General features: G+C 42.0%; 1 protein-coding gene across 1 annotated transcript; it reads right to left on the bottom strand.

The window, feature by feature from the left end:
* Window positions 1–8,453: 8,453 nt before the first annotated feature.
* herpud2 (HERPUD family member 2) lies at window positions 8,454–19,810 on the bottom strand. The gene is made up of 9 exons (XM_083762266.1): window positions 19,702–19,810; window positions 18,053–18,470; window positions 16,806–16,883; window positions 16,271–16,393; window positions 15,159–15,307; window positions 14,319–14,420; window positions 12,758–13,102; window positions 10,589–10,700; window positions 8,454–10,463 (listed from the first exon to the last, which is right to left on the bottom strand). The coding sequence occupies exons 2-9, from the start codon at window positions 18,197–18,199 to the stop codon at window positions 10,305–10,307; spliced, it is 1,215 nt and encodes a 404-aa protein (XP_083618392.1). The 5' UTR covers window positions 18,200–18,470; window positions 19,702–19,810; the 3' UTR covers window positions 8,454–10,304.
* Between the last annotated feature and the right edge of the window lie 90 nt (window positions 19,811–19,900).

Raw genomic sequence — 19,900 nt, 5'->3', positions numbered from 1 at the left:
TCCTATGCTTAATTGCTTCCTAATATAATGATAATGACACAGTCTTAAATTAAGTGAACATATTTCTTTATCAAAAGTACAACAATACTTGTTATTGTTTATCTTTCCCTCCGTTTTCTACCATAATTGTGTGCTTCAAATGTGAGTTATTTAAATAATACTTTCCTCAGCCTCTTTAAGGGACATGAATTTGGCTGCAGCTAAAAATAAACCTGCAAGTGATGCAGCTCATCTGGAGAATGTAAAAAGGAAAGCTTTCGCCTCAGCTGAAATCAGCCTTGTTCACTTGCTGGCAGGTACTGTATATCATTCCTTTATAATTATACATTATATTTATATTAAATTAATTATTAAATAAAAATAAAAAATGATCAAGTATTCCAATATCTTGTCTCAATACCAATTCCATGCTACTAAGGTTAAGGAATAATTATATTAAATGTGATACCATACACTACAGTATATTATGCTAATATAGATTTCAGAAATGTCCCATCATATAATTAACAAATCAGTTATCACATTACACAGCAAAAACAAAAATCCTAGTTGAATTCTTAAGTTTGGCAATCACTTTTATCAGTAAGTCAAGTCCTCACTGTGTAGTTCATTATGCACCTATCAGGAGAGACTACAGTGATGGATGGCCTCTCTACTTGTTCACCTGCAATAAACGAAGCCATGTTCAACATATCTCTGGATAGACCATTACTATGTGATCATCTGAAGGCTGAACTAAATCCACTGGTCATCACTATTCTGTCAGCCACCTCAATGCCGTCATCCCCAGTCCCCTTCCATGTCCTAGAGGTACCAAACTCACTTGGCAAAGTTAGAGTGATTGATTTAATTTAATTTCCTCGTTGTTTATTCACTGATGCTTTATGTTTTCTGAATCACCCAATTTTGAGTTGTGAATTTACCATGTAGTTCTGAGCTCTGGTGTAAATATCAAATCCTTATTCTTAGGATAAATGCTTGCCGGTGTATTGTCAGTATAAGGTCCATAACCTGAAAACTCACAGGACAAGTTATCAAGGACACAGTAACAATGTCTACTTCAAAGATGTGAATGTTATCCTGACTGGATTGATGAGTCCAGGAGAACTCCAAGAGTTCTTGACAGGTCCTCCACTGGAGATAGAGGTTCATGATCGCGACAAGAAGTCAGACCAACCCCCTGCACCGTTTGGCACAGGGTTGGATGATGACAAGGTGAACAATGTAGCACTGGTCAATGGGAAACATGTTACCCACAATCCCTTCAAGAAGAAGACCAAGATGTATAACTCTTACGGACTTGTGAGTCTCGACCTGTCTGAGCTGCTACTCGGTCAGACAAGCCTCAAGCTGAACTTGCCGATCAGATGCTCCCCTCCACCTCAGCTACTGGCGACTGAGAGAAGTGCATGGGATAGGTTGAAAAAGGCTGAAAGGATGAATCCACCGGGTGCCGCTGATGGACTTAGCAAACAGCCCATGCCCCAAGGCCACTACTTTAATGCCAATTCTCAAATCAAAGTCAAGATCAAAGTAGCTTTTCCGCTGAGTGATCGTTGTGAAGTGGGGTCTTCACATTGCCCATACGGACGCATTGTGTATCTCTTTAGGTACGAGAATGTTTCCACAATGACCAAGCTGAGGTCAGAGATTCTCAGAATCAATTCATCCACTTTCCAACTAGGCTTACCATCCCTGGAAACAATTCACAAAGACCTGTCCACTTCCATGGGTGGGGAGGACAAGGAGCTGGATTTTGTAACAGGATTCCACATGTTAGATGAAGAAATACACCTTTTTGTTCTTGAGGGGCTCAAACATCAAGCCATCAAAATACTTTGGGAGACAGTCCCACCAAAGTAAGTCCGAAAACACTTTCTGTAATCTCTTACATGAACATTAGTTGAAAACTATATAGTTCAGTGTATTTATCAGTATACTGCATGCCACTCGTGTCCACACTTGGATGCTGGAAACACCTAAATAAACTATATGCACAATAATTCATAGCAAACAATTATATTGCAGGTTGGATGGGACTGAGGAGGAGCAGGTGAATGTTCTCTACAATTCAGGCCTAAGCTTCTCAAAGCGCATCTACGACTCACTAGATTTGGCTCTGAGGCCTGTCCATCTTCACACACGACTGGAGATGATCATGAGGCATCCTTTGGTCTATATTAGAGACATGGTCCCTCACTCCTGCTTTCAAGCTGTCTCACGGTATTAATATGTAGGCCTACAGTACACAATAAAACCTAGAATGTTCTCATTGTGTGTCGGAGTTACAGATTTTAGTGAGGCTGCGGTTTGTGGCCTCAACTTAGAATCATTATAAAAGGCCATACCTATTATTCAGCAAAATATAGAAATATATGGGTGAATATGTGGGTGGTAAGTATTTCAGTGTATTAACCAATGTTGTGTTCTCTCCTGTCAATTAAAAATGTACTTAGGTTAAGCCAAATGTGCCAAGTAAGGCAACTAAAAGATGCCGTGCAGAACAAGCTGTTCCCCTCAGCTGAAATGGTTCTCAGCATGAGCAGGGAATTTGGCTCATTTACTGGGAAGAGTGGACAAAAGCTAGAAGTGAACCGTCCTCAGACAGACATGTCTTCTGTGCTCATCTCAGAGAAGACATGCAGACCCCTCGACATGGATAAAAGAGAATCCATGAAAGATCACTTCAGCAGTAAATTGAAACATAAACAAATCAAGGACTTTATTCAGGTATAGACTTAATTTAGAGCATCTAATTATGTCATATTTATCATATCTAACAGTTTCATATCGGTTTCGTATTTTATGTATTCATATTTACATTCATATTTCACATAATGTATCAGGCCAACATAAAACAAGTGCAACAAGACAGTATGCAGTTGCAGAAGCCAAGATCCACCGTGTTTGTGGCCGAAAACACTGCTTCCAGGCTGGCCCACAATTACAGCAGCCAGACCTTCAACTCAAACGAGGAGGCTTGGGAACTGTTGCGCAAGGAGATGGCTAAGGTTCAGAAACATCAGACATCATGTTGTGCTTTGAACTGTTAAATGTTCAGTGTGGCATCATCATGCCTCTGATCATATGTTCATCAGGTGCCAGGTCGGAGGTTCACCTACAGTCAACAGTATCACAGTGCCACTGTGGAGCTGTGTGATGGTACCAAATCCATGTCCAAAGCATCTAGTGCCCTGCCCCCGCAGTTCTCATGTGCGAGCAGTGACTATTCCCATGAGCATCCCAGACGTCCAGATAAAGCCCGTGTGGCAGAGCTGAAGAAGGTACATGTAATTGTCACTGCTGAATATAGGGTTAATCTAAGAGCCCATGGATGGGAATTCCTTAAAATGTGGGCACATTATTTGGGGTATTTTGTCACGTAGTTTCTCAGCGGAACGTCCTTCGGTCCTTCTCTATGTTCCGTGATTGTTCCAGGGGAAGATATCTCATGTTTATACTGTAGTGGGTGAGCCGATTGTTAGGGAGCACACTGCTCACAAGTCACAACTGGACATTAATATCCTGGAATCCTTGAATTTATCCTTAAATAATGTTGCTGTTATTACGACCATTGTTTGTGTGCATGTGCCCACAGCCATGGAGAGAGAACATACTACATGCAAATACTCTGAAGCCCACACTTCCTCGGGACACATGGCCGTGGAGCCAGCACTCACTGGATTTTCAGCTCTTCAGTAAACCGCCTCCTGTCTTCAACCTTCAACCTCTCACCATTCACCTAGCTGGTAGGGGCTGTACTGCAGCAATTATTATGTGATGTTCACATGAGGGCACAAATCAACCATTACCGGGCGTAATAATGTCCAGACTCTCTCAATATGCCCAAATCCAAATGTTACAGGGCCTAATAGAATATGCCGCAGGTAGGGAATTGGCCACTTTTCAGTTTATTACAAATTATGAAAGTGCAGAATGTCTCCATCAAATAGATACAGACTGATGATGATTCCAGATTTTTGTCTTCATATAAAGTCTTCATGTAGCCTATTATTTAAATAAATTACGGCCTTATTTCAAGTTAGTGTTTTATCTAATAATACTATCTATCTAATAAGTACGTGCGTGCGTGTGTCTGTATCTCTCAAGGAGAGGCTCTGAAGGAGGAGCAGTGTCAAGCAGCCAGAGAACAGTATAAGAGGTGGCAGAGGAAGATTTTGTGGGACAGCGACACCGTCGTCCCTCGAGCAAACGGACAGGTCCTGGAGATCATGTGCCACCTGCAAAGTTCAGGGAAGTTTGAGGAAATACTGAAAGATGAGCCCCAGAAATACTCGCTCAGGAAGCCAGGCATGGCACTGAAGGTAAAAGATTAACTATTACGTTCATGTGTAATGATCCTGATTAATTATCTGGTTAATTTACATTATGACACTAAGCATTCAAGATGAAACATTAGCTACAGCTCACTGCCTGTATTGTTTGATCATTTCACAATGAGTTGTTTCAATATAAACCCAGATCACAGGTATATGGTGTGTGGCATCTGGAAGCAACTGTACTGTACATACAATATAAGATCAGTCATTTAATGCCACCAGGTGTGCCATATTTTAGTTGTTGTTAATTATATAATGTACACTTTTTCCCAAAGCATTTTTGTCGACCTGGCCCATACACCCAGTAAAGTCTATTTTTACACCTTTAGTTTAATGCATAGCTGTCTCTCTGAAAAGGGAATTTATACAAACTGTTTTAATGGAGCTGAAGTGACCAGAATGGCTCATAAAAGTTTTTTTTTTTTGCCTTTGTTAATGTTGCTAATGGGAAATGTCTTCATAGTCATCCTCCACCAGTATCTTCAAAACTCTTACATGTAGTCATTAGCATACATTCTACTCTGTGGCAACCTGTTATTATGGAATAGACCTGATACTATGACTAACTATACTATGACTATATTGCAGTGAAAACAGTTTTGGGCAAGATTAACAAACAAAGAATAAAAGTCCTATTTGCACCCTTTAATTATAAACATCAAATCGACAACCTCAATTTATTTAACATTTAAGTTTTCTTCTGATAAAGATTTTGGGTGCTTCGGCGTTCCAATGCTTCCTTTGCGGTTTCAGTATTATGTTGCTTTTCAGTTAACATACAATAAAAGCCTTAGGTGCTTAACTTAAGTGCATGTTGTTTGCAGGTCTTACCTGTGCAGTCTGTGATCAACTCAGTTGATGGCAAAGTGGAGAAAGGACAAAGTATTGCTCTGGCTCCAGGTCCCTTCATGGATAAGAATTTCACATGCAAGAATAATGCCATCCCCAGACATCAATCCTTGTTCAAAAAGTACCATTTTGTGTAAGTTACAACAACTTTATTGTTTGTATTATTGTATAGCAAATTAAACTAAATTAGGTGCTTCTTTTTTAAATGGCGTGTGGTGCTTGTTGCAGGGAGCACTGGGGACAGCGGTCCTTCCTGTACAAGCGAAAAGCCTTGCCCCTGACACAAGAGGAAGGCCTTCCCCCTGACGGAGGAAGAGGAAGGCCTGGCCCCCTGACGGAGGAAGAGAATATAATCTATACTGTTCAGAGCCCCATTCCTGATGGGAACACATGCAAAACAGCCATAATATAATCTATACTGTTCAGAGCCCCGTTCCTGATGGCAACACATGCAAAACAGCCATAATATAATCTTCCAAGGGAACATAGCCAGAGGTCAGTGACAGAAAAAGTGAAAAGTGAAAAATCAGCTTTGTCAGTCCGTGCATATGCCAATGGTCAGTGAGCAATGTATGATTGACTGACCAACCCACTGAAGGATGGAAATGCATGAGAATGTCCACATAACTGTATCAATGTCTGCTGATTGGCTGTTACAGTATGCCACTGTAGGATGCTGGTGCTACAGTACAGTGGGTTCTTGCAGACACAATTGATTTGACAGTACGGTAATTAAAACACCTCCGCTTTGTTGAGTACACACACAGGATTGTTTCCATGTGCCACGTTTATATAGCCCAGCCTTCCTGGGTCTGCTGCTTGCTATGCATTTAAATCAAATAATAAATCTTTGCACTGTTGAGCCAGTTTTCTTGACGTTCTCTCTGGCACACCCTGGCACAACAGAGCATGAATCACACCCCTACCAGTCACCCTGACAAACAACCAACAAATAAATCCACGGCATGGATGTTTTTCCATGCTATGGGACCGTGACCGTGGATTGTGACAGTGTTCACTGCCTGCTGACTGAAGATACATTTCTGTCCTGGCGAAAAGCAATTTTGTGGATAGACCTGGAGATTGCTGTCGTCATCTAAATATATTGTGACATGTGGGCTCCAGTAGTGGTTTCCCTGTCTCTTCTCCATAGCCTCACATGACATTTGTGGGACCCTGAGGAAGATTTGAAGTGGGACAAACATTTTGTTGGCAATGACTAAGCACATGCTGTAGTTCCAAACTATATGCAGGCTTTAAATGACATAGGCCTTTTATACCAGAATACTGCACAATTAAGTTTATTTATTAGTATCAGATTCTGCTCAGTCAGGTTACAAACGTTTCACTTCCCATTAGTGACACTGAAACAGTCCTGCTTAGGATGTATAGTTAGTTAGGTCATACATTTGGCTCCCTACAACAACCTAAACATTTAATCAGTCAGCTTACAATGACCAAATTATGCAAGAATAACATTAAGCAGACACTGTCAAGCATAGGTCACAAAGTTGACTTAATGTATGTCACTTTAATATATGCTTCTACACGGGTAGAGACCAAGATACAGCATGTGGTTTAGTAAAAAGTGGCTTAAATTTAGGCAGTTGATGCGTTGCCATTACATGACGGTGCATAGCCTCAGAGACCGCAGGCGGTTTGTTTAGTCTTTGCATAACACAGTGTCACCATCTGCAACTCTGGTAAAACATCTCCAAATTTGTCATAAATTAGCATCTCTACTGTACATGTATAGCAGCAATTCAATTCCAGTGTTGAATTCCAACTCAAACTCGATGAGGTATTTCCTATCCTAGGTGATTTTCTATCACCTGTAGGCCACTTAATCATTCCTCCTTGCAATGGGACCAGTTGTTGGCTATGGCAAAACAGTGTTAACTTATTAGTGCCTTAAATCAGGGTTATTCCACCAAATGTTGATTCCTGAATGTGTTTTCTTTGCTACATTAATAGTAAATAAGAGTAACTGATCATTTCCCCCAGAGCTGTGTATCTCCCTCTGTGGTCTGTGGCAGGTGTCCAGCCAAACTGCAGCTCTTCCAAAGACAACAAGGCCTGATAGCAGAGCTGCTGCCGCTGCATACATAACAAGAGCTTATTATGATGATGAAATGTCCTACAAGGCCCCGAACACCATCTTTAGGAAATCTCTCCCACTGATAAGGAGAGTCTAACCTTCTGTAGGGGGGGGGGGGGGGGGGGGGTCTGTCGTAACCCGATTGGATCGGCGGCTCAGTGGGGAAGGGGGGGTAGGCGGCGTGTGTAACGAAATCAAATGGCCGTCAAGCCGCTGTCATGCATAATTAATTGGGCCTTCTACGACCAGCAACACAAAAATCCATGGTCATTCGATTAGGGGGTTTTGGAGGACTCTCCGAAGTGCATCGCTGTCTGAACTGCTTGCCCGCTCACCTCTGTCTGACAGTAGCAGGCTGGGTCTTCTTGTACCTGTGCATGTAAAATATGAATGAACACTCAATAATGGCTTGTATTAACATAATATGGAACTGTAGTGTAATTACATAATATACATTAATAATTACTAGTAAAGTTTTTCCCCATACTGTTTCACTCTTAAATGAATGTACAGTATGTAAGAAAAAGCTTGTGATTTAGTGCTTACACAGTTACTATACTACAGTGGAATATCTTTCAGCTTAAAGCACATTTGTAAGGATGGGGCGATATTTTACCATTGGCTATTGCATGTGTAACTAAACTATAGTGTGAATTAAAACAACCCCTTTCTCCTGCATTGTCATTTATCTACCGGTAGTTCAAGTTCAGAAATTCACCAGAACACAGAAACTTAGGCCTACATCTACTAGGCCTATATTAAAAAGGTCTGGGCAGTGCATGCCCAGTCAATCATACAGCGATGTTCACTTAAATAATGAATAGTTATTATTAAAGAGGTTACATTGCTGTTGTCAAATACATTTCTGTATAGGTAATTGTTTTGCGTTTTAATGGCTGAAACTGTACCCATCATATTCCAATGGTAAAGCAAGCCTGATAAATATCAAACATTATATATCAAATTTGCCATTTGATATATAATGTAGGTACACACACAGCTGCTTCCTCTCATAGAATGCTCTAGAGACAAGGGGAATTTAGGGAAGAGCAATATTACAAAGCATCCTTTTCTCAACTCTGACATACTGTAAGCAAATGGCACCACCTGCAGGACATGGCAAGACCTACAGTATAACAACGGGACAATAAAACGGAATGAATAAAACTGCAACATGGCTTTTATTCAAAAAAGCATATATTCAGTCATTTAAAGATGCATATACTTACATTATGTAAATACATAATGCTCAAATACACAGAGGGGAAAACAATGTGCTTCAGTTGCAGCAGCACTTATGCACATCTTCAGAATGCACATATTACATCTCAGTCTCACCACACAGATGTGGGTTTTAATATCATTTTGTTCACTCACATCCCATTCATTTCTAAATGAGTAAATACCTTTCCTTGTTCCTGTGTTAAATACCACATCCCTCATCACTTTCATTTGAACCTCATCTCTTGCTTACAATGGAAGACTACACCCATCATGTCTAACTAGCCTTACACCGAATTCACACCATGACCGTAACGCTGCTTGTTGTTCTGAAAGAGCGTGGTTCCATACAGAAGGTGCTTAAGCACCCCCTACAAAGGCCATAGCACCATAAAGAAATATATTTCAACTTATTTTACACATTTCCATTTTGACTGTGTGACATGATTCTATTAATATGTCATTTGTTCAGTTAATCTGGATCGTTTGTCCGACATTGATGAGGGTTCGGTCACTGACTGCATACAGTGTGTATGACTGTTTTGCACTATAGTTTATCATGTTGTATTTTGTTTTACGTGTACAGCCTGTGCATCAAAGGGAAAGAAGCCTGTGCATGAATGGTGGACAGCTCCAGTCATTAACGCTATTGACTACATCAGTCTTGTATCGTCTCATCCGCCTTTCATATTATCAATCATGGTGTTCTTTCACCAGACATTAGCATGTTTCATACACTGCAAGTGCATTCCTAATTGTGACTTCTTTCCACCATTAATCCTACTCTCAGGGTTGCCAGAGGCAATAGTTACAACCATTCACAATGATCATTTTGGGATTGCTTGTTATTATGAAAAGACAGCTTTGATGTACTACAAACAAATTATCTTTAACTTTAGATACATTCAAACTTGAATCTGGTAAAAACTGACAGCCCCACAATAGACATTGAACCATACAGGTGTACTTTAAATGTATCAATATATTTACATATACATATTGACATAATGTATGCAATGATGTAGCCATCACTGCCTTTCAATATACCCACTCATTTGTCGCTGATTCTTGAGTCCTGCAATGTGCGGAAATAGAAGAACTTAATAGATAGAATTTATGCACAATATACTTTTCACGAGCTGCGCAAACGCCACAGATACACACTTTTTTGTGTCATGCGTGATCACATTAGGTTGGCTAATATCCACACATCTGTAACACCTCTAATAGTTAAAGCTCCCCATTAGCACCCTCAATAGAAATCAGCTGGAACCACCACTGGTTCCATGCATTGTACATGGCGAGGTGCAATGTGCTGTGACAATAGGCAAAGCCAGCAAAAGGTGGTGCAGAAAGGTTGAGGGAAATTTGACTGTTTTTCTGAGATTTGCGATGAGACAAGGTGGCAACCAATTAGAAGCTCACCGTTTTCTGAATTAGGCATATGTACGCACAAAGGTTCTGCTTAGAGGAAAACCACTATCACTGTTGGTGTGAATTCGGCGTTACATCTTTATGAGAATCTTTCACTGCCGACGCTTGAGCTTTTAAAGGTTTGTTGACATACTCACTCACCTGCTTTCTTCCAATATAGATATCAGCACTACACTCTCAACACACACATGTCCATTTCCCCTATTACCCCAATTATAGAGTTAGAGTTTAAGTCTATTAGTTGGCAGCATGTGGTACTTTGTGGCTGGGTGGCTTGGGCTGAAGAAGACAGTCTGGTTGGGGTGGGTAACTGGTGGTGGTAATAGGGGATATTTGAGGTGGGGGACGAGGTACAGATGTGTCTAATTGGCGGGATGGGGCCGTCCCTCTGGGATGAGCGAGGTGAAGAAGGTACTGATGAAGGACCAGGCGGTGTTGAGGAAGCCAGGCTGGTCCTCAGGGCCTCCGCCTCCTTCCTCACCGCTGTCCTCATCCTCCAATCCCTCGTCCATCAGCCGCTCCTGGACACAGACGATGGGGAGGAGGCAAACAAATTTGAGAAATATTACCATAGAAACACCAGCAGTCAAAAGAAAAAAAACTGACATGATGTACAGTGGGGGGGAAACAAATGCACCTAACTCACCATGTCCTGTATATCCTGGTGTCTCTCTGCCTCTTCCTGAGGGGCCCCGTCTCGCTCTCCTTCTTGGGGGTTCTGCTGCTCTGGCCTGAAGGGAAACCAACCGGCCTGATGCCTGCAGATTCAACATGGGACTCATTACAGGGTCAGGCTCAGTCAAAACACTGAAATAATACAGTCAAAGCAAAGGGATTTAACATCCCTATGAAAATATTGCCCCGGTCACCAACAACCCTGTCTGCCCGCTCTGAGTAGAGCCCTGAGCCCCGCAGCACGACTACTGTTCTCTTCCCTTTCTTTCTTCCCCTCTCAGCCGCAGGCTGACTGTACACCCACTGTAATACCGTAGTTAGTTACCACATCATTGTTCAAGTGAACTATAGTGTGTTTGTTTCTATTCATTGTAATAATCAATATCGCTATGATGAATTATCAGCCTGGTTTTCCGAGCCGAGTTGAGGCATAGTCTTGCGGCCGAGATTATGAGCCTCTCCGGGGGAGGGGGGCTCTCTTTCTCACACACACACACACACACACACACACACACACGCGTGTGTGTGTACGTACGTACGTGTGTGTGTGTGTGTGTGTACACACATGCCCAGTTCACTGCGTGCTGTGTGTGCTATGAGCACTGCAGCCTGCATGACCAGAAGACTAGGCTCAGTGCCCCGGCGGTGAGAGGGGGCATCTGAGACGGGCTAGACTACATGCGCGGCGATAAATCATCATAGCGATATTGATTATTACAATGAATAAGCATAAACACACGTACTTGAACAATGTTGTGGTACATAGGATATTTGAAGACTGATATTCATTTTAGCCCGGTGCAGTGCCGCTATTCAACCTGTGAGCAGGGCGCCGCAGCATGGTTGAGGGCATGTCAGTGGGCGAGAGAGACAGCTAGATGGCCGGGGCATGGGACTCGAGTGCGAAATTGCGATTATGCAATGCCCTCAGAATGCCCCATTACACAGCCAATACCATCTTTTACCATCAGGGCGACGGTACATGGTACCTTCCCTGCAGGCTAGGGCCTCAAGATCGTTTGTTCCCATAAGTATAGGACTTATGAACAAGCAGGCCCCATCTCAGTTCCGTGCATAAAGTGTGATGTGATGCCTCTCGGAACTATGACTGGTGGCCTTCTGTTGGCACTGTTTCTTTATTGTCTATGTACTGTGTGATCTGTTTGATCTGTTTTATGTATATCTTTATGACTGCTGTGCACAAAACAAATTTCCGAAAGGACAAATAAAGTATCTATCTATTTACCCTAAAACAAAAAACACGTCAACTCAATGTCATTGTAACTAAGATTTTCGAGCGAAATATTTTTATTGAAGGAGACTTTCATCCAGTATGAAGCTAAATGTGACACCAAAATAGTAGCATAAGTTGCTATGCTACTACTGCCACCAAGCCCGGCAAGCCTGTATAGAAGTCGATGGGGAAAGTTAATCGGCACAATGACCTTTATGACGTCAGAATCATGATAGCATTGTTTGATAGCCGTTCTTATCTCCCGAGGGGCGTGTCATTGGGCCTTTAACAAATACGCTCATAACAAATTAAACAAGAATGACGAGTCATAACTGCCAGTTATTGGGCAAAAAATTATAATAATTAGGAGCACCCAGTACCAAAGTGCGGTTTACAAATAACATTAAATGATGAAAGTAGTTAAAATGCATGGTAGGCCATCACTACTATTCAATATGCTGGAGCCAGAATTTAAAATGTCTCTTCAAAGAGACTGATGTATCAACATCTCCAGATGAGGAACCTCTACAGTCTAAGATAATATCATTACAATTTCTAACATATATATATAAATAATTGCAATGTAAATATAACATGGTAAATTAAAAGTCTCTCTCTCTCTCTTGAGATGAGCCAATCATCAAAAAGTGTCTACTACGGTAGCTACTAGAGGTAGTAGTGAATGTAGGCCAGGATGCTTTTCAAGCACCTGGCAAAAATGTACAAATTAAAAAGAACACTAACATAAGTAAAATGAATGAATGTAAAATTCTGACTCTGGATCACTGCGTGTGACCCTAATCCACCCCTCCTCCTGTAGATTACCAACGTGATACCTTCTTAGCATGGGGATGAGATCCCTCATGAGTAACTGAATAACCTGGAATACACACACATCTTACTCACAGATATACTAGCAGCATGGCACCGGCCACCATGATGAAGCGACTAAAGGAGGAGTAGAAGTAGACGATGCTGAGCAGGACGCCCGCTCGCGACACCGTGTACAGCCAGTCCAGCCAATCGCGGTTCAGCTCATCCTCGTTCAGCACGGCCCCGCCTTGCGCGTTCATCTGGATATTGCGGTTGCCCGCCGGGGCGTTCTCCGGCAGGGGAGCGGGGGCGGGGTTAGGTCCCAGTGGAGGCTGCATGGCCTCATTGGGCTGCGCGGGCTGATGGGGAGAGGAGGAGGGGCTGGAAGGCAACGGCGGGGCGATGCTGGGAGGCTGCGATGCCGCCATCGCTGCTTGACTGAAGGCGACAAGGAGCAGATGAAACCTTCAGAAATAACACTCTACTTTCAATCAACAATACAACAGAATACATCTCTATAGTTCTGTTTGTTACTACTACAAAAAAAACCATTAAGAAAGTTCTCTTTTACATGCCAGATTTTCAAATATGATACAACTTTCACTTCATCAGGCTTGATACCTTTATTATACAGCAGGGGTTCAAAGCTTTCATGGCTGAAGGTAGTACCGGTTTGTGATATCATGTGGCATGAGTTGTGATTGGTCTCTCATTTGGTCTCTTAAATGGGTTACTTAACAACTACGAAATTATGTGACTCTAAGGATCCGATCCACATAGAAATGGCATGGCTCCAATGTGGATCTCAAACTGCATTTCCATCAAGTCGTTTCGAAAATAGGAAGCTAATTTTCAGAAATTCGAAAAAAGAAAAAGCGCATTCTTCTCCCGTTTCCATGCACTGATAAAATGCGATTCTTGGGAGATATGAAATAAGCACTAGGTGGCGCTATTTTGCCAGTCAAGTTAGACACATAGGCTATAAAATATTATACACAGACTGCCTGGTTGGCGATTGGGTTGCAAGTCCTCTAGCTGTCCAGAGGCTGTCTGTTAATAGTGGCCTATTCATGGTTATTTTTTAATTGGGTTGGACTTGGTATGCTATTCATTCACCAATCTAATACAAATATTAAGCTACAACTGTATCTTGCCGCATTCTACTTCAAAATGTATTGAGCAAGTGTTATTAAATAAATAGTAGTGTGTTGACAGGGTCTGCTTTCGTTTCCAAGCACTATAGGCTAGTCTACAAAAGATATAAAATGTAGACAGGGATGAGGGACCCATCCGATTTTTATGCTTTTTAACGGCTCAATGCGTGAATGGAATGGACGTGATGATTGTCTGGTGAATTTGGATGTGTTGATAGCGCTTCTGTTGCGGACTACCTCCGTTCTGAGGTGTTTCATGTGACCAGCCAGTGACATAAGTCATGGGCAAGGTTTCAGTGAGATAATAGCCCCATTGACTTTCATTATAAAATAAAAGTTAGCATAGTGTAGGTCCATGGACCTAAAAACTAAATGATGAGATAACCCCTTATGAGATAAGGGGTAAAAACTAAAAACTGACATATTAAAATAAGGTGAGTGCCCTTCAAATCTAGATCAGATCTGCTGAGAACGTTAATTTACAAATCAGTCTTACTTACTACTGCATGTAGTACTGGCGGGCATACATCTGCTGCCACCACAACATCTGCATGGTGTTGGCTTCTATGCCCCCTTGAAATGGAACTTGTGCTCCTTCTGGCCTGTGGACAAAGATGTAAATTGGATACAAATAAGAGACTGAAAAGTGACACACTTTTAGATTAGCATGCTATAATTTAGCAGATGCTCAGAGCGACTTACAAAGTGCAAGGTCAAAGCCTCCTATCTCCATATTGTAACATTTTGTGATTTTTCATAAATTAATGCCCTACTTCAGGGGTGCCTAAAAGGTAAATTGTGATCTACCAGTATATCACAAAGCGTGTGCAGGTGGACCACATGACATGCCCCTAGACATATATAAAATATTTATAGTGTGGATAATGGATTTATATTAAGCACTAAATAAAACCTTTTCAATCATTGCAGAGAAAAACGTCTGAATTACCCTATCGCAGGCTTGCTGACACTGGCTGATTAAGTCTCATGAGATTTTACTTGTCGAATTGGAAGCAACAAGTTTGAGAATGTAACATACGCCAGAGCAACTATTAAAAATGTCTAACCAATCAGTGACTAAACAATTTTGTAACGGCATGCAAGCGCAAGCGTGTGCAACCAGCTCTGCCTTGAATCACTGATACATCTTGTCAATTTCTTCATGTGGACTGTCCAGTTTTAGAATGTTGCAGTTTTTAGGATTCTGTTATAAGTCTGAGATGGTTGCAAGTCTCAACTGGGCTCGTCGCAAATCTTTGATCTGAAGGGTTACAGCAGGGGTCTGCAACCTGTGGAGCTTTAGTAAACCAAGAACAGACAGAATGCTCATGTTAACTCACCACTGATTAACAGCAGTATGATTGTACTGGGGGAAGCCACCACGATACCTCAGCCCATCGTAACTTCCTGGTACAATGTAAGGAGGGACGGGCTGACTCTCCTGACTTGCTGTGGTGACAGGGGACGAAGAGCCAGCGCCGTCTGAACTCTGAGTGTGGAGGAGTGAATACCATTCATAAGACACCTGAGAACACTAACATTTCTAATCTAATGTTGAAAAGTATTTTATTTTCAGGCAACTAGAAGCCACATAATTCAAACAGGTATAAGTCATCAGGACAACCTGGGTCTAATAAAGTATTGATCAAGTAAGTGTATGAATTTTAAGTTTTCAATGTGTTTTCCAGAGTAACTAATCAGACAATTGTAATAACATAAGTTATGTGATTACGAGAACGTTATGTGACATAACGTTCTCAAATTCTATTCAGTCTTTACACCATACATGGGCAACTGGCGGCCCGAGAGCCACATGCGGCCCCCACCATCACTTAATGCGGCCCTCAGGTTAATATCAGAATACTGATATATTATTGATTTCAGCTGTTACAACTCCAAACATGATCTGCTTTAATTACGTTTTATATTAGTAGCTTACTGACTAGTATTACAATTGTATTGTCGTCATGTCCAATGTATTTGCATTTAAGTTCATAAAGTATAACTAAATGCATTTGAAATGAAATAAAAATGTTACTTTTCAGGATCCAAATTAAAAGATAGCAAAAAATAATAATAATTCAGGATTTCAATTAAATCCGGCTCGCTACATTTGTATTCGTAGGATGAGCAGGGCGAGGGAGCGCTTGCTCATCGCTCAAATATTGCCTAGGGCTCTGCATCAAATGTAATAAACATAAGTGACGCGAGCCAATGTGAGCCACGTTTAGCGGATTCACCTCTTTGCCCATTCACATGGAGACGGGTGTTTTCAAAGATTTACACTCTGGAAGGGGTTACGTTTTATTTGTTTAGTAACTTTGTTGCCGTCTAAACAGGAGGCACATCTGATCTTTTATTTTGCTGCTTTATCTAGAGACCTTTGCCGTGTAAAGGTGCAGTGAACATTAGATCCTGCAGCCCTACAGGAGCAGACATTCTGCCTACTCACAGTGGAGCTGGAGCCAGGCTCATTGGGACCCACTGGGCCAGTCATAGTGGGACTGTGAGGAGTGGGAGAGTCAGGGGGGGTGCGGGAGGCACAGACCAGGTGCATCATGTGGTACTCATCCTGCTGTGAAATGAGAAACAGATGGCCAGGACAGACAGAATGACAGAAAGAAGAGGAGAGAATGAGTTGGCACGAGCCACAGAGCAGAGCGGGACAATAAGAGAAACAGAGAACAGAACACAGAAAGAGGATTACTATGGAAAGGGCCAGAATTCAGAGACAATGGTAAACTTTTGTTAATATGCAGCATCAGATCAGCTATTGTTGCCCAGCCACCATCTCTTTCAGTTTGCGCGCACACACACACACACACACACACACACACACACACACACACACACACACACACACACACACACACACACACACACACACACACACACACACACACACACACACACACACACACACACACACACACACACACACACACAATTAAATAGTTACCTACCACAAAAGCTCAATAAACACACACCTTTCTAAGCACATCTCTGAGCTGCAGGTGGTCCTGGAGGAGCCTCCCCGAGTACACCAGCCGCTGGTCTTTGGATGACTGTAAAGTGAAAATGAAGCTATTGTGTCAGAGAAGAAAATGAGTAATACTCATTTTACCATTGTATAATATGCCTGAAGGTGGTCAGTAGACCGAAAGCTTGCTAAATAAATACATTGATTGTGCGCAGATCTGAGTGTGCGGAGATTCCCTTTATTTTTCTCATGTTACCATTGTATAATAATAAACCTTAGTTATTATTTAACCTTATTGTTTTCGTACGGGTCCAGCCATTTTTCGCAGGTTTGGCAGTTCTGTGCTGTTGTTTTCCACAAAATTGGGGATTGGACGGTTGTAAGAATCGCTGAAGCTCAAAGTCATTCGTCAAAGGACCTCTGACCTGTAGATCTCCCAATCAGTCAATTATATGATTTGCTCGATCCACTTGACATCAAAAATGCGACGTCAAAGATTTTCGTAGCCTGGTTAACCACTCCCCATTGAAATCACATTTCCATTCATTTGTATGGAGTCTGGACCCTGCTAATGCATGGTTGGCTGCGGGAGTACAACATTGACAGACAACCCCTTTCAGTTAATCAGCGTAACAAAAAAAGTGACGTCAACTCCAGTCTCCAAACAGCTATTTAAAGCGATCATTTGTTAATTGAGTGGTCTTATTTCTCTCAAGTGTTTCTATGGCTCATTGTGCATTATGCATTATTATCACCATGTTGTTACATTACCATTATGGTTATTATTATTATGGCTCTATGGCTCATTGTGTCACTGCCAACCCCTACTGTTGGTTTTAGGAGGGTGTAGACAACCATGTCTCAGCCACTTCTTTTCATCCGATAGGGAGGACTTCCCCCGGGAGGGCATAACGCATGCGGAGGAACACACTATCCATCCGTGCCAGTTTATCACAGCCATATGTGGACCCCAGTCTTCACAGTGGTGGGCAGGTACTTTACCCCTGCTGCCCTGCACCACCTGGACGTCTCTTCCTAAATTCAGTTTCTATTCTGTTCATTCTGTTAAGAGACTAGTTTGAACACAGAAAAACAGACAAACGCATACCAGTATAGCCTTATTTTACACTTCAGTAGGGTGTGTGTGCTGGTTAGTATAATGCAATATGTCTCAAAGAGATTAGACATTCTCAATTAGACTAGATTACCAGTTTTCTAGATTACAACATACAAGAGTGGCTGCTCAATATTTACCGGCTTGCTGGGATACACGTTGGAGATGTGGCTTTTCAATCTCTCCACGGTCCAGTTGAGGAAGCAGTTGATCGTCTGGTCATCATACTTCTGGTTGGGGGCCTTGATGACCAAGGTGACGGGAATGTCAAACACCCCAGAGTCCATGGCTCATATTACTATGTGTGTGGGCCCTACAGAACCTGAGCTTATGAGGAGGGAGGGGTTTATTGTCACAGCTCAGGGCTTACCTGTGGAGCACGACACCCTCAAATCGTCTCCATGGTGACCTCACCACACCGCTTGAACAGATCACTCTGATGGACGGGGGGGCAGGGCTCCCCATCTACCACGACTCTCTCGTCGATTAGTGAATTTGCTCAATGTCCAAACACAATTATCGATAGGTGATCCTCCTGTGGCCACAGTTCTTTGATCCCTGTTGGACAGAGGTTGGCAGATAACCTGGTCACACTAAGCACTTGCTTTAACATCTTTATGTACTGGCCTAAGTGGCTTGTAGATTTCAATATGTACAGTCCCTTCACCATTTCACCTTATATCATATCACACAACATGGTATTATTGAGGGGCGCTAGCCCCTCCTATATACAGGTTTAATGTTTGTCTTGTCTAGACAAACATTAAAAACGCCATTGACAATGGATAGACTTTGTTTTGTCACCAACACAAACATTAAATGCCATTAACAATGAACATACCGTAGTTTAATGTTTGTTTTGTCTGTCACTGAGCAAATCGGCATATGATCGCGATGATGTAAGATGATAAGGGTTGGTAAAGCGCCCCTCACTTCACACGGGTGTTGTTTTAGACAATGTATAGGTGATGGATGGATGTCTGTAACCAAGGTACCTTGTATTGCAGCCAAACTGACGAGCCACAGCCTCAATTTACTTTGGCTGATAAAAATTAACATCTATATTCAAAGTAGCAGTATAGATCAAGACTATCATAGATGTATTTGAGCGAGTATGACTTTTACATCTGTGATAGTCTTGATTAAGGCTACTAATCAATAGCCTTGGACTGTACTCAACAGCATATGCAGCAGCATAGGCTACTGTATGCAGCAGCATAACATGGCATACATTTTCTGTTATATTTACAAACGTATGCGTGACATGGTAGCAGTACACTAGCATTCTTCAAGCTCACCTAGCTAACATTCTGTGCATCCAATATCCAGTGGTGATAAAGTAGCAGCAACTTCAAAACATCAACAAAGAAACTAGACACCTAATCTGAATTCTATGTGGGGGCATTTGGGGGCACACTCAACACCTGCTGTGGAGACTCATTTTTACAGACAGCTGTCAAAACAACCCATCATCTATTCTACAGACAGTGAGCTGTAAATCGACATAATCGTTAGTTATGCAAATACATAGTTGATCATATATAATAAAACCCACTGCTAAAGATCCAGATGTAATACAACAGCTAATACGGTTAACTAATGTTGTTTTGATCCTGGTTGACGTTAGCTGCTTGGCTAAGGTTTGCTAGCTTTGCTGGCATCATCCGACAGGCACCGGCTGACAGACAAAGACAGGTCATCTGTGTTCTGCCATCTAACTTCTAATCAGAATCCAATTTCATGTCTATTTCATGTCAAAATTTGACGCATTGTTGTAGATCGCTTGTACCTGATTGCGGTGTTCAAATATGTCTTCGTCCCGTCTTGTCCCCAATCCGACTATGATGCTGGTGGTGCCTGGTCAGCTACAGTAGCTTGTTGTTGTAAAGTCGGGCGTGATACCCGGAAGCAACGTCAAGATTGGAGTCGCTTGCCCAAAATAATACATCCTCCTACGGCTGAATGCTTTAGATCGGATATTTTGGCAA

Source organism: Protomyctophum parallelum (genome assembly GCF_964188405.1).
Source record: "Protomyctophum parallelum genome assembly, chromosome: 3".
In the NCBI taxonomy this organism is placed as follows: Eukaryota; Metazoa; Chordata; class Actinopteri; order Myctophiformes; family Myctophidae; genus Protomyctophum; species Protomyctophum parallelum.
Note: the sequence above shows the minus strand (reverse complement) of the source record. Positions and strands in the feature narration are given on the sequence as shown.

What these genes read in the sequence shown, in the direction of transcription:
- herpud2 (XM_083762266.1), bottom strand. Translation starts at nt 18,199, where the DNA reads ATGGACTCTGGGGTGTTTGACATTCCCGTCACCTTGGTCATCAAGGCC. An exon ending in ACGTGTATCCCAGCAAGCCG is followed by an intron (nt 16,884 to 18,052) that starts GTAAATATTGAG and finishes TTCACTTTACAG; the next exon opens with TCATCCAAAGACCAGCGGCT. An exon ending in CATACTGCTGTTAATCAGTG is followed by an intron (nt 14,421 to 15,158) that starts GTGAGTTAACAT and finishes CTTTGTCCACAG; the next exon opens with GCCAGAAGGAGCACAAGTTC.